The 15,566-nt window shown below is 35.6% G+C and overlaps 1 protein-coding gene across 1 annotated transcript in view; it reads right to left on the bottom strand.

The window, feature by feature from the left end:
• Nucleotides 1-4,503: 4,503 nt before the first annotated feature.
• The window catches only part of SCAI (suppressor of cancer cell invasion), a 109,959-nt gene continuing 98,896 nt past the window's right edge, over nucleotides 4,504-15,566 (bottom strand). The window contains exons 15-18 of the mRNA XM_045562674.1: nucleotides 12,887-12,959; nucleotides 9,153-9,326; nucleotides 8,855-8,955; nucleotides 4,504-5,358 (exon numbers count right to left, since the gene is read on the bottom strand). Of these exons, the coding sequence (XP_045418630.1) occupies nucleotides 5,212-5,358; nucleotides 8,855-8,955; nucleotides 9,153-9,326; nucleotides 12,887-12,959 (495 nt within the window). The 3' untranslated portion in view covers nucleotides 4,504-5,211. The remainder of the gene's footprint in view (nucleotides 5,359-8,854; nucleotides 8,956-9,152; nucleotides 9,327-12,886; nucleotides 12,960-15,566) is intronic.

Genomic DNA, 15,566 nt, shown 5'->3' with positions numbered 1-15,566 from the left:
CAAGTGGTCTCACAGAGACACAGCAATATAACTGGAGGCATTTTATTCACTGGAAGCATGTTCTCAGATAAGCATACTCATCTTTGATATGAAATTCCAATAAGAAAAATCTATAGTCAGAAATGCCAAGACAGGAGTAAATTAATCACAGCTGCTGCAAATATACAGATTAACAACCTCATTAAATCCTACCCTACTTTGGTTAGGCCTTCCCTTAGCTACTGCTCCCTTTTCTGCCTCACAGAGACACATATAAAAAGAGGCGCACTGACAAAAAAAACTGTTCCAAAATTAAAATTTAGTATCAGGTATTGAAATGACAACTGGGAACATATTTCCTCCATTTAATAGACATTTTCTTATCTATTTTTAAATGTGATCAAAGTAACTTTTCCCATAGTCCCTTGATTAGGTCCCAATATAAATAATTTACTACTCAGTAATAATACGGGTCAAGAAAATATGGGTCAAGAAAATAAAGGACTAATATAGCTTAAGAATCTGCTGGTGTCTCATTTTCACATACTTAGTTTAGGTTTTTCAGGTTTGTACCGCTAATTTTTCATCAGTTTAAATAAAAATTTGCAGATGATTTTAAAGCTAAGAATGTCCAGCTTTCTGTTAAGATCTTCATCTTCTAATTTCAACTCCAAATTAGTCCATTTATCCAAACACAAGCCCCTCAAAATAGAGGCTCATGAATGAGATACACTCACAACCTAATTACAGCAGCATGAACAATGCCACTAGGATGTCCTCACAGAACTTAAATAAATTCAGCCCACAATGGGTATGGGTATATAATATACACATACTGTATCATTGCATACCAATATATTTACAAATATGTACACATATATACAAAAATTATACACAGATTGCATTTAGCATCACAAAAATATACATATGCTATTACAAATAAAATAAGAATTTCAAATAAATAAGGTCAACAAAAGAGCACTCAATGAAAATACCCTTTATATTCTCCAAACATACACACAGGAACATACATACCCAAAATATCACCAGGAGATTCATAGCATTCGTGTTCACATCAAATCTTTTACTCACTTAGGGTGAGGAGGTGGTTCTGAATCACCGGCAGTGGCCAAGTTAGCAGGTCATGGCACCTTACTACATTTCCAGTCCAGAATGTTCTCTGCATATCAGGCTGATAACAAGTCCCCATGAATAACTATATATATACTATATAACTATATATATACAAGATTTTTCGCCAGGGTCCAAACTGCTTCTCAGAGACAGAATGTTACTAATCACACAGGTCAGAGATTAAATTTGGAGAAGAATGTTAAAGAAAGTTATATAATTAATACATAAATCTGATTTGTCACTTGTCCCCTTACCTTGACTAAGTTCAGTATAATCACCACCTAATCTGGTTCAGGGATTCTATTGCACCAAGAAAATGAAGGGCAGTAGCTAGAAGTGTGTGTGTGTGGGGGGGGAACCCAGATTTATATTAGGAAAACTCAGCCACAACTGGATTGCACTTTGCTTCCATAATCTTGAAATATTTCAATTTGGTAAAAATATAAAGGGTACAATAAATTCTGTGCTTTGAGGGGTTATGAGAGTACCACTTTCTAGGACAACACACACACACACACACACACACACACACACACACACACACACACACAAAGAATACATCCTGGCTAAAATAAAAGATAAAATGACTGACTTACGGATTTTTATAATTAATAAGAATTTTCTAGGGCTGACTGATTCACTGTTTTCCAAATCTGATACAGAAAAAAATACCATAAGCTTTTGTGCCAATTATTATATAAATCTCTAATTATTTTTTCTTGTTTATTATTAAACATTTTTTTGTTTGTTATAGAACATTTTCTTGTTCATTATAGAAAGCAGTCTGAGCTTTCAGTAGAGAAGACTGGGCTGAGATTAGGAGATATGAGTTTTAGTTCTAGCTTTTATCACTTTGAATAGCTTTTTGGGTCTCAGCTTTCTTTTCTGTAAAATCGGGAAGATAGTTGCTTCACCAATTTCAGAAATACACAGATAACGAAAGGGAAAATTCCATTGTGCTTCATTTTGTTTTGTGTATAACTGATTTCTTGTAATGTTACACTTTTTATTTTGTTTATAGTGATTCTTAAGGGAGACGAGACACTATCAGAATCTCCAGGGAGAGTTTGTGCAATTTGAAAACAGAGCAGTGCCCCTTCCCACTGTTTTGCTTCATTTTTTGTTCTAAGATTTAAATTTTTATGAATTCTAAAATTAAATAAATAGAGTTTAACATTTTTATAAAGGGGGTATTGGTATGCATTTAGAAAAATGAGATTCTTTGCTACTGTAACCTCAAGCCCATTGAGTGATTGTCCTTTTACATTTCTTCTTCCTCGATTAAAGTAATACTTTAAAATGTAGAAGCTGGGTGAAAGATACAAGAAGCGTTCGTTAAACTCTGTGTATGTTTAAAGCTTTCATGACAAAAAGTAAAGAAAGTAAAGAAAAAACAAACACAAAGTGTTTGTGCAAATGTGACCTTCCCTATGAACCCTAACCTGGTGACTATTTTTTCTTTCTTTCTTTTTTAGAGAGGGGTCTCACTATGTTGCCAAGACTGGCCTCAAACTCTGGGCTCAAGTGATCCTCCTGTCTCAGTCTCCCAAGTAGCTGGGACTATAGGACACACCACTGTGACCAGCTGTATCACTCTTTTAAATATTGTTCTCTCAAAAAAAAAAAGAAAAAAGATCTCCCTTACCATCCTCTACATTTTCTCCATCCTACTTATCATTTTCTAACATAAATTTATTACTTATATTTGTTGCCTTACTCTTCCTACTATAATACAACGTAAGCTTCATGATCACAAGGATTTTTAAGTCTACTTTGTTTGCATCCCCAGTGCCCAGAAGAAAATCTAGAGTATAGTGGTTGTTCGACACACATTTTGTTTAAGGCATAAATGAAACAATCATTTAGGATTTTCTAGCACAGTTTTCCTCTCTTTGAAGATTCAAGATCACTTCAGTCCACTACCAGTAAGGAATTACATTACTATCCTACTTGTGATTTGTAAAACCCCTTGTTGTTAGACAACCATGTTTTTAATCATAAAAGCTCTAATTTCTTCAGATGAGTCTTTCTCTGAACTAGTTTCTAAAACAGCTAAGTGGGTCCTAGATTATTTTCTTGAACAAAATTGAAGTAAATATGATTTAGAAAAGAAAACATTGCATACCCTAAAAAGAGGGTAACTAGTTTTCCTGGTGGCAGGGATAGGAAAATCAGTATTTTTGGAAACAAACCCAAATTATAGAATCATAGAGTTGAAAAGGACCTTGGACCAATCTCTTCATTTTACAGATGAGAGCACTAACAAGCAGAGACATGAAGACACTTGTCAAAGGGCCTAACACTAGTTACCAAGAAAGCCAGGATTAGGACTCAGGTCTCCTAGTCCTCAGACCAGTGTTCTTTATGCTTAACAGGTGATGATAAAGCTCAGGACAATAAATATTATTTTAAAAATTAGAGAACAGGAAAATATGTGTTGGTGAGAGTAAAACTGGTACAGGACTTCAGGGGAATTGAAACAAAAGGTCAGATAACTAAAAACAGTCTATTTCTGTAGTTCAGATGAACACTGTTATGAAAGGAAAGCTATGAAGTTTATTAATGTACTGAAAAAAAAGGAATGCAGTCTTTATCTGAAAATGAAGGCAACCAACTAGCAAAGAAACTGTTTGAAAGAACAAACAAAAATATTTTTTAAAAGTAAACAAAACACCCCAAAGTCCCCAAACCCAAGAACAATAACTTTCAGACTTCAGATGAAAAATTGAACGGAATAATTTAGACCCAAATTAGTCTCTATGCCAGAAATGAAAATCAAGTTAAATATTAAAAAAAATTTCCCTGGGGACATGGGAAAGAGATACCAAAAACAATCACATCATTTCCCTTGGGACTGCCAGGGGTAGAGTGTGAGCCTGCACAGAAAATTAGGTAGAGGCCTTTTCGTTCACAGATTTCTGAACTAGAATGCTGTGCAAGCAAAAAAGGGGGGGGGGAATCCTCATAGCTAGGCACTGAAATTATGAAGGGGATGACAGGGAAGAAACCCACAAAGATCTTTATGTTATACACTGAGTACTATTTAAAATAATAAAAAATTTGTGTATGACTATAAAATACTAAATACAGGGAATTTTAACAAATCTTATTTCCAAATTGTCAATGCAAAATCAACTTACATTTTCAGTTTCATAACAGCCAGTTACCCCTAACCTAAATTAATAAAATCTCTGACTTTTAAGTCTCATAAATTTGAACTAGGCAAAAAGATTAAGAATTCTGTACTTTATGTCACAGAGGTCAATCCAGACAGTCTTTAAACTTGATCTCATAAGCTAAGAGTTTAAATAGAATTCCAACCGAAGACACTGTCTTATGAAACCAACAACCTGATTTTTTGACTGAAATATTTAAGTGTTTCCTTTTTCATTTCCATCATTCGAAGACTACAAAGAAAACAAAATACACAAACAAATCTCATGGAAACACAGGACTCACACATTCCAAGTAATATTTACCATCTTAAGCCCCCAATTAAATATCTAGCTTTCAGATGCAAATCAATCTTACATGGTTTCTGAAATTGACAGTACTTAAAAAAGAATTTCAAGATCTGTCCTGATCATGCCTCAAGGAATCACACATTTTTCTACCAACTAACTTGGAATGAAAAGAAATATTATGGAGGGACTCTGTTATTGATTTTCAACAGTCCATGGTGGCTAGTTTCATCATTATGAATAATTACATATTTTCCAAACCCAGACATTCAACTTATCTCCAAGTATAAGAGTTGGATTTACCTCATTATACAAAAATAAACAATTTACTCCTCTCACGGTGAGAATGGTGACTATTTGACCTTATATGATTAGATGCTGAAGGTAAGTATCTATACCTCAAAATCAAAAAATAAAAATTCCAAGATCAATTGAGATTTTAAAAGACCTGAAAGATTGCATTTTAAAACAGTTACCCTAAAAGTTTGAACATTTTTTTCAGTTTGTTTTTAAAATGGTGGTCTTAAATTAAAAAATAAAAACTACATAACACCACTATGTGTCTGTTATCACATTAGAAAACTGCACCATTTAAAATCTGTGGAAAATGAAAAATTGTTTCAAGAGAATTTTTGTTTTAATAGTCATCTATGGTATTCTCAAAGAACACGTTTCGAACATCCAGAATGGATGCTAATTCCAAAATGTGCTTCTGGAGATGAGGATTCTCTACTGTTTCATCCCTTGGCAGTTGTGGATATGATTCTGGATAATTTCGTGTTTCCTGGTAGGCAAAAAAGAGAAAAGTCAACTTTTGTAGTCTAATGAGAGAAAATTTTATACAACATTGGTACAGCATTAAGGAGTAACTTAATGTATATATTTTTCCTGTATATTGGTGTGATTCTTCTTTTAAAAAAATTATTTTTCAGCGATGGAGTCTTGCTATGCTGCCAAGGCTGGTCTGGAACTCCTGGGCTCAAGCAATCCTCCCACTTCAGCCTCCCAAAGCTTTGGGATTACAGGTGTGAGCCACTGGACCTGGCCTATATTGGTGTGATTCTTATTGTTAATATATTTGTTGAATACTGAATCACTGACATTTGATCATTTTGACCTCTAAAAATGACAGTTTCACAAGGTTCAACTTAATGTATTCATTTAGTGAGTTATTCCACAAATGTTTACTGAGGCTTATTGTTGCCATGCACTATACTATATCATGTGGAAACCATAAAAATTCATGCTTACTGGGGGGGAATCCTAGCACATAGAGAATGTCAACAATTATCTGTTAAATGAATAAATAGACGTTGCATTGGAAATGAACACAAGGGAAAGACGCAGGAAGCATTAAAAAGGACAAATTAATAGGCCTGGGCAATTCATTATAGGAGAAAGAGATAACAAAAATGACTGCAAGATTCCAGGAATGCACGATGACTTGACAGAAGAGTTGAAAGCTACTGAGAGAAAAAGGGAGGTAAAGGATGAGATAATTTGGGAAGAGTATAAGGCCTCACGTTTTAGGTATATTTTACTGAGGTGATAGAGTAATACTAATAGAACTGTCCCACCACCAGAATTTGAAAATTCAGGGCTGTATCTCAGAAGACAAGTTTGAGGAGTAATATAAACAATGATATAATCTTTATGGAGATAAATAGTGAAGCCATGAAAATGAATGAGAATTCTAAGAATATTAGCAAAGACAGTGAAAAAGAGTTAAGGCAGTGCTAAAAAGGGTGAAGAAAAATGAGGGAGAAAAAAAACCAGGCAAAAACGGAATCATAAAAGAAAATAAAAAAATTTCATATGGAAACAAAAGGAGACAGTTTCAAGAATCAAGTAATTCTCATTTGGAAATTCTTCTTCATTTGGTAAGTTCTACAAACTATAATTTTGCCTCATAGTAAAAACTTCCAGAAGAAATAAGTTGCTGCTTTGCTATGTAATTCACATGACAGTTCATATATTCAAATGTCACTTGTATCTCTCTCTGCCTGTAGAGCTCACTCATTACACATTTCAAAAATGAAATTTTTACTTTACCACACTAAATACTAAGGGAAGTGACAAAAAGAAAATATTCAAAAGCCCTTAAAAAGGAAAAAACAAAACAAAACAAAACAAAAAACCAAGAACTACTGCAAGACTATAAGCTAAACAATTCTCTCAGCTCACACCAGGCTGGCAGATGTTTGAGTTCTGATCAAATATCTTCCACAGTGGAGAATATTTGTTGAAATAGGGGATATATAAAAGAGACTCCAGGCCAGGCACAGTGGCTGATGCCTGTAATCCTAGACTCTGGGAGTCTAAGGAGGGAGAACTGCTTGAGCTCAGGAGTTCAGGACCAGCCTGAACAAAAGTGGAAGTGGATCATCAGAAAGGTCTTCATTGTGGTCTTTTCACATTGAGTAGGCTAAGGAGGAGGAAGAAGAGGAAGGGTTGGTCTTGCTGTCTCAGGGGTGGCAGAGCTGGAAGGAAGGCAGGAGAAGCAGGCACACTCAGTGTAACTTTACAGAAACACATCATAATTTCTCTCCAACTTTTTTGCTTTCTCATTTCCCCCAAAATATTTCTATCTGGTACCAGTCCTTCTTCCACCATTTGCTTTAGTTTCAGTGCCCATATCACAGAAGTGTCCATGTCATATAAGTCAAAAGCTAAGTCTTGAATAATTGCAACCCTCTACCAGACTGTCTAATTTTAATTTGTTTTCTGGCACTGCTTCCTCTTTTTTTTTTTTTTTTTTTTGAGACACAGTCTCGCTCTGTTGCCTGGGCTAGAGTGCCGTGGCGTCAGCCTAGCTCACAGCAACCTCAAACTCCTGGGCTTAAGCAATCTTTCTGCCTCAGCCTGAGTAGCCGGGACTATAGGCATGTGCCACCATGCCCAGCTAATTTTTTCTATATATTTTTAGTTGGTCAGATAATTTCTTTCTATTTTCAGTAGAGACAGGGTTTCGCTCTTGCTCAGGCTGGTCTCGAACTCCTGACCTCGAGCAATCCACCCGCCTCGGCCTCCCAGAGTGCTAGCTAGGATTACAGGTGTGAGCCACTGCGCCTGGCCTGGCACTGCTTCTTCTATGTATTCTTCCTCATTGTCTGACACTGGTTCAGAAGTACTCGTCTCCATCCAGTCATCTGTTAATTCCTCTGGTGTGATATCTATTAGCTCTGGAATTTCTCCAAGATCCATAACTTGAAACTCTTCATCCCCTACCTTTTTTTGCCACCTCCACAATCTCATGATTTTGTTGACTGGGTTTGTGGTCAATACTGTGAAGTCATGCGCAACATCTACACACAGTTTTCTCTAGTGGGAATATACTGTTTCAGGCTGATGGCTTTCACAGCTTTTTCTCTAACAATGACGGCATCTTCAATGGTGGAATGTAAACTGATAAAACCACTTTGGATAACAGTTTGGCATTACCTAGTAAAGTTAAATATGCTTATATCTTCTGACCTTGCAATTCCACTATTAGGTGTATTCCCCAGAAGAAATCTAATATATGTGTACCACGAAACTCATACATGAATTTCACAGTGGTATTGTTTATATAATAAAAACTGGAAATAACCCAAATGTCCATTATCAGTAGAATGGATAAGTAATTTGTGATATATAGTCAAATAATGCCTAGTATTATACAGTTAAACAAAATGAATGGAGAAGGTTATAGTCATCAATGTGGCTCACTCTCAAGAATATAATATTGATTGGAAAAAAGCAAGTTGTAGAAGAATACATACAATATAGATCCATCAATATGTTGTTTAGAAATACAAATACATGTGGCAAAACTATAAAAAAAGTGAATGATAATTATAAAATTCAGGATGTCAGTTTCATTTGAGAGGGAGATAGGATCAGGGAGGATCTACTGAGGGCCCTTAAAGGTAATGAAAATAAATATCCTACTTCTTAAACAGGGTGCTAGGCATTCAGATGTGCCTTAACATTATTAATCTTTATACTTTACATATGCATTTGTAAATATTATTTTAGATCTATTAATATAGGTAAAATGTAACACATGATTCTTAAATATCTAAAATGATAAAATTGGTCTTTAATAATTTTCCTTTTCATGCCTGTAATTTTGGCACTTTGGGAAGCCAAGGGGGGAGGATGGCTTGAGCCCAGGAGCTCGAGGTTACAGTGAGGTTATGATCATGTTACTGTACTCTAGCTTGGGTGACAGAGCAAGACCCTGTCTCTCAAAATCAATCAATCAATCAATCAATCAATCAATAATATTCTTTACATACCCGAAAAATCTTGTGCATCCTCATGGTGGCTGAACAAAAAATAAATCTTGTGAGAAGTAAGCGAAGAAATTCATCTCCAAAAAACTGGAGAAATGCCTGATCTGCAAAGAGGAGAAAGGTGACAGTAAAGGGATGCCTACATCGAGATTACATTTCAAAGGGAAGGAAACTTTAGGAAAGTCTTCTCAACTTTCCTGTCTGGTAAATACCTTTAAAAATTCAAACAATTTAAAATATGTCACCATTTTAAGCCATTATAGGACATTCTGTTAAGTGTGCAGTTAGATTAGGAGGGTACCTATTGAACGTGAATGGGTCAGTAGCTGGGCAATATCACGGTTGATTTTTCGAAGATATTCTTGACATTTTTCCCACAGGCCTCTACGCATGCTTGACAATCCAGAGACAAATAGGAAGGCCATTAGAGGATTGTTCAAAAAGAGAGTGAAGAGGCTACCCCGTTGAGATTGATCTGTAATAACAAACATGTTATATATATAGACAATAGTTTTGCAAAAAATAAGGGATACACATGAGGAACATTTTAATATGCTGATAATGTATAAAATTAAAGCTGTATCATTAAAGCATAATTCAACAATGCAGACTCTACATGAAGCTACAAAAACACATACCAGGTATGTTGCTTTCTGTTGAACAAACTTAAAAGAGGGTCTAGTAAACTTAAGAGAAATGAAAATGAACATAGTCCTTACCATTTTTTACCCCCCAACTAACAAATTTCACCCAAATATGGCAAGTGTTGGATCAAAGGCTATCAATGATAGAATTCTCTGACGTGTAGTAGAATTGCCAATCTTTTCCATTCTCCTTTGTTAGTTGCTCTTTCTCTGCCTATCCCTTACATATGAATATTTTCTTTCTTTGGCCCTTCCCATAACTGATCTCTCCTACTCTCATGATATTACCATTTATATGCCTACTGATTCCTAATTCCCTCTCTGCAGCCTAGATTGAATTCCTTAGGCCTAGCCCTGTGCTGTACTGCAGTAGCTACTGCACACTTAAAATGCGACAGGCGCACACTGAGACACACTATGAAGAGTAAAATACACACTGAATTTCACAGCCTCAGTACAAGAAGATCTATTGTCAACACTAATTTTACCTGTTTCTTTTTACTTTTTTCTTTTCTTTTCCTCTCCCACCCCCGTTTTTACTTTTAAAATTGGGGCACTAAAAAATTAAAAATTACATATTTGACACACTATATTTTTATTGGACAGTGTTGCTCTAGACTACTATATTCAATCTAAGTCTCAAAGGCACCTCAAACTTAATACATCAACAACTGAAAGCAAATTCTTTCCCTTTTTGTTCTCTATAAATATGCTTCTCATCAAGTAGCACCTTGGCCAGAAACCTGCAAGTTCATTCCTGCCTTCCTCCCCACACCTTGTCAGTCCATCACCAAGTCCCACTGGTTCTATTGGCTCAGTATCTTTTCAAGCCAGATACCCAGTTACTGTCCTAGCTCCAGCCACCACCATCACCTTGTTTCCATCCATGTCCCACCCAATTTGTTCTTTAAGAGATTAACTGAATGCTCCTTCATGCTACTCCTCTGTTTAAAATCTTTTTTGATGGTACAAGTTGAGTATCCCTTATGCAAGATGCTTGGAACCAGAAATGTTTCAGATTTTGGGTTTTGGAATATTTGCATATACATAATGAGATATCTTGGGAATGGGTCCTAAATCTAAACACTAAATTTATTTGTTTCATATATATCTTATCCACATAGCCTAAAGGTAATTGCATACAATATTTTGTGCATAAAACAAAGTTTGTGCTCAAGAATTATGTGTGGAATTTCCACTTTTGGTGTCATGTTAGCACTCAAAAAGTTTCAAATTTTGAAGCATTTCAGATTTTAGATTTTTGGATGAGGGATGCTCAACCCACAACTCCATTCATTGTACTCCACTTAAATTGATCAACAAATCTTGAAAGCTTTTTTATAACTCAGTCACACAATTCCAAACTCCACCCTTGAGCTAGAAGAAACTACTTTAATTTGTTTCAAAAGCTCTTATCGCAGGGCCACAGCACATGCAAATTCTCTACAGAAGCACTCTTGGGCTCTGTCATTGTCCCGTGCCCATCTAATTCTACATGTTCTTAAAATACACTTTAGACATCATCTCGTCTCCTCTCACCCTCATATGCTGGTTAGGAGTCCCTCATACATGTTTCTGTGCATCCTCCTGTGAAACACTTACAGTAATTGCCTGTTGGGTTACCTATATTTTCTACTTGACATTTGGCTCTGTGAGAAACATAACTTGTTTTTCAGGTCAAAGTGCTATCTCCAGTGCCTAGCACAATACCTGACAAATAAATGTTGAATAAATGTTTGTTGAATGAATGAAGTGACTCTTGGCTAATGAGATAACTATAGGCTTTAGATGCCAGAAGTGCAGGAACCTTCTATGACATTCCAGTTCCTTACAGATCTGCTAGTTTCATGCCCACATGGAGGGCCAACCCCTTTTGCAGAGATTGAGTAAATGGCAATAACGCCTATGGATAAACCCAAAATGTTTCTCACAAAAGAATTTTGAATCTCCTTGTGTAACTGAACAATTCATTTAATGTGTTAAGAGATATAAGCTTTATAGCATGACAGGACACTGGACAAAAAAATGTTAAGGACATATATTACAACTAAGTATATTAATAATAATGAAAGCACATATTGAGTACTTCCTATGTACCCGACATTATTCTATGAGGTAGCTATTATTATTATTTCCATTTGACAGATGAAGAAACTGAGGCACAGAATGAATGAGTAACTTCCCAAAGTCACACAGCTAGTAAGTGGCTAAGACTAATTCAAATTCAGTCGATTTGTCTGTGTTTTTCTCCTCTATACAATAGTCTTTTAGAGCAAATAATCTCGATATTAATCCATTTGATCATGCAATTTTAAATAAAACTTCATCATGAAAGGACAGATTGATAGCAGAAAGTACTCTCAAGTAATTGGACAAAATTACATTCTTCTAGAAATGCTAAGAAATAGGATAACAAAATCCTCAAAGCAGGAGAATTTTACCGTTGTTTGAAGGTAAGTTCTATCCTTTAGTAATTTGACTATTGGATACATGAACTTAATATTTCTACATACTTTTCCCTGTTGAACAGCAGAACTTACCTTAAAACAACGGTGAAAGTCTCCAGCTTCTCTCAGGCATTCAAATGCTGACCATCACTTCCTGTGTCAAACTATGTCAGCAGGACTTCTGGCTGGGAAGTAGCAGTAAAATGCCATCTCCCACAGAGAGACATCAGCACTATTCACAGTCAGGGAGATAGTGAAACAGTGACAAGTACTGCTAAAACAGTGTTAAGGTTTGTTTAGTATTTTACCTACTAAATGACTCGGAGTTATAATTAGATTTTATGTGTTACTAATTAAGGATAAATCATCAAAGGCAAAAGTCTTTCAATTCCCAGCTATTGGAGAAATGGCCAAAACACTAATCTGTCTCTCTGGCAGTCTTAGAAGAAGTTCTTTTATTTAAAGAACACAGCAAGGTAAAAATGCAAATGAAAGGACCTCTTTAAGTTGTGCCAATTAGGTTATCCTAACTCAGGCACAGGCTGAGAAGTTTCCTAGACTAGCAATCTTATACTCTTAAAAGATGCCTAAAATATGTAACCAAAGATATAGGAAAGAAATCATGCTATATGGATATGACAACCATATCAAAACAAACACCTGTAAAACAAATTTTAAAATTTACAAATCATGTGTTCCCCTACAGCAAGGGACAAAACCACTTCTTTCTCAGGGATGAATTATCTCAAGGCCTAATGGTAGCACATTAAGGAAGTCTGGTTGCTGGCAAGGTTTCTGGGTATTTCAGAGTGACACCTGCCATACAAACACCATAAATCCACATGTGACAATTATGAGAAGGAAAAACAAAGATCATTATTACTCAAAATGTAGACAGTGTTTATTTGCAACCTACAGGTGTAACAGATGATGCCAGTACATACCTTGTAAAGCTTTTGGGTATGCTGTAGGAGAAAGCAAGCAGACTAGTGGCTGTCCAAACAAGTTTGTGAAATTCTGTAATATATAAGAATTTAAAACTTCCATTAAAGATTTGACCAGAGATAGTTACTTAGTAATTTTCCAAAGCACATCATTAGTGTATAGATTCAGCCCTTTAACTCATAAGCAGATGTAGAAACATCAGTAACAGCTGAACAGACTGCCATTCACATATAATTACCATGTATAACAGGCTTTCTTAAAAGGCTCCCAATTAAAATAGTGAAGATTATTAAATGAACTACTGACTTTTTAAAATACAGGCATATACATGATTATAGTGTTGCAGGGAGAGTTTATCTGGCTGTGCACTAAAAGGCCTCTCCATCAGGCAACTTACACTAGTAGATATGAGGGTGAACTTTCCAGGATCTAGGATCTGGCTTTCAGCCTATTAAAGGCTCTAAAACCTGATTTCCTGGTATGTGAAGACTGGATCCATCTCTTATTGTGGACCATAAGAAAGATGTATAAAACCAGAATGTCAATATGTAATTTCCAGTGAGAATTAAGTTGATACTCAAACTGGAGTACTCTTTGCATAATAAAGGTTATTCTGTCTCTAAAGGCAGATCTACATGGGAAGTAAAATCATCAAATGTTTGGTAAAGCAAAAAGAAAGATAAACCTCTTAGGAGTAAACTTAATAAATGAGTAAACAAAAGTAACTTTAAAACACTCCTAAACGATAAAAATTAAGACTTGAACAAACAGGAAGACATACTACGTTCTCAGAGACAAACCTGTTCTAAAATATCATTACACTAATTTATTAAAACTTAAACCAACTTCGATGAAAACAGGCACAGACTTTTTTCCCCTGCACTTGAAAAAGGTAATTATAAAGTTCATATGGAAAAATGAGATTAGCCAGAAGAATTCTGAAAAAAAGCAAAAAGGGGAACTAGACTGATCAGATATTAAAACATACTTTAAAACCTCAGTAATTAAAAATGTGTGGCACTAGCACAGAGTAAGCAGAAAACCAAGGGAACAGAATAAAAAGTCCAGAATTAGACTCCAAAACATTTAGGACTTTTGTGTATATGATAAAGATGACAGCTCAAATTGGTCAGAAAAACTGGATAGCCACCATTTAGAAACACACTTCATGCCATACAGGAGGATAAATTCCAATTATATCAAAGATTTAAATGGAAACAATTAACCCATAGAAGTGGTGGAAAAAATGTTATTTTTGTGAACTACAAGACCTTCCTATTATGATTAGCTAAGATTAATAAACCTAGTTACATAAAAATCAAAAGCTTGCTCTTAGCAAAATATAACATAAACAAAATCAAAAGCCAAATAACAAATTGAGGAAAATATTTGAAACCTCACATTACAAAGGATTAATCTCCTAAAAATAGGAAGTGCTTCTCTAAAGCAACAAGAAAAAACTGGGAAGCAGGGGATAAAGTGAGGTGGTTAATGGGAACAAAAATACAGTTGGATAGAATGAATAGGATCTAGTATTTGTATTTGGTAGCACAATAGGGTGACTATAGTTGACAAGAATTTATTGTATATTTAAAATACTAAAAAAGTAGAACTGAAATTTTCTTAACACAAAGAAATGATAAATGCTTGAATGGATGGATACTCCAATTACTTTGTATGGGATGTTACTATCATTTATATAACTAAGAAGACTAAAGACAACATATTTGTTTTGGCTTGTATATGCATTTAAAAATTTTTTCTAGAAGGGTAAACAGGAAACAGACAATAGTGACAACTCATAGGGAGAGATGGGAACTCAGTGAATTGGGACTGGGAAAGAGGAAGAGATTTCACAATATGCCTTTTTGAAATTTTTGATTTTGCAACTTTGTCAGTGTAATACAACATCAAAAATATTAAATAATTAAGATAAATTAAAAATTTCTTATAATCAAAACAAAGGGAGTAAATAAGTTGAATGATACTGGGGAGTACTCCTCAGATAAGGCGGACTGAGGCATTCTTCCACAATGTAGAGATGGCCTTAGGGATCTTTGGCCAGGCCACTCTTGCTCTTGGATAGTGCTAACATGGACATTATTATTATTTATTTCCCAAGGTCTCGTTTTTCTTCACTTTCCTTGCTAACCAACCTCTCTCTTCTTTTTGTTTTGCTTTGTTCAAAAACTGTGTAAAGCATAGCAGGCCTGACTACCATCCTTTGAAAGGTCTGCTTACAAGGCTGGCCCTTGGCTGGCTTCTGGGGACTTAGATTTGGGGAGGGTTCTCATCATCAGCAGAACTGAGAAAGAGTGGCTCACTCTGCCTAGACTGTTCATGCAAACACGATGGTGTATGCTGAACACCTGCTTTCCTTCTGGGCATCTCGCATTTTGGTATGAGCCAGACAGAGTGCCCGTGTGATCGGATCCCAATAAAAACTCTGGGCATCGAGTCCCTAATGAGCTTCCCTGGTAAACAAGGTTTATCCGTGTGGTCACAACTTTTTGGGGGAATTAAGTGCATCCTGTGTGACTTTACTGGGAGAGGACCCTTGGAAGTCTGCACCTGGTTTTCTCCAGACTTCACCCCACCTGGCTCTTTTCTTTGCCGATTTTGCTCTGTATCCTTTTACTGTAATAAATCTTAGCAGTGAGTATGACCATATGCTGAATC

This window comes from Lemur catta, chromosome 10, assembly GCF_020740605.2.
Source record: "Lemur catta isolate mLemCat1 chromosome 10, mLemCat1.pri, whole genome shotgun sequence".
NCBI classification, from domain to species: domain Eukaryota; kingdom Metazoa; phylum Chordata; class Mammalia; order Primates; family Lemuridae; genus Lemur; species Lemur catta.
Note: the sequence above shows the minus strand (reverse complement) of the source record. Positions and strands in the feature narration are given on the sequence as shown.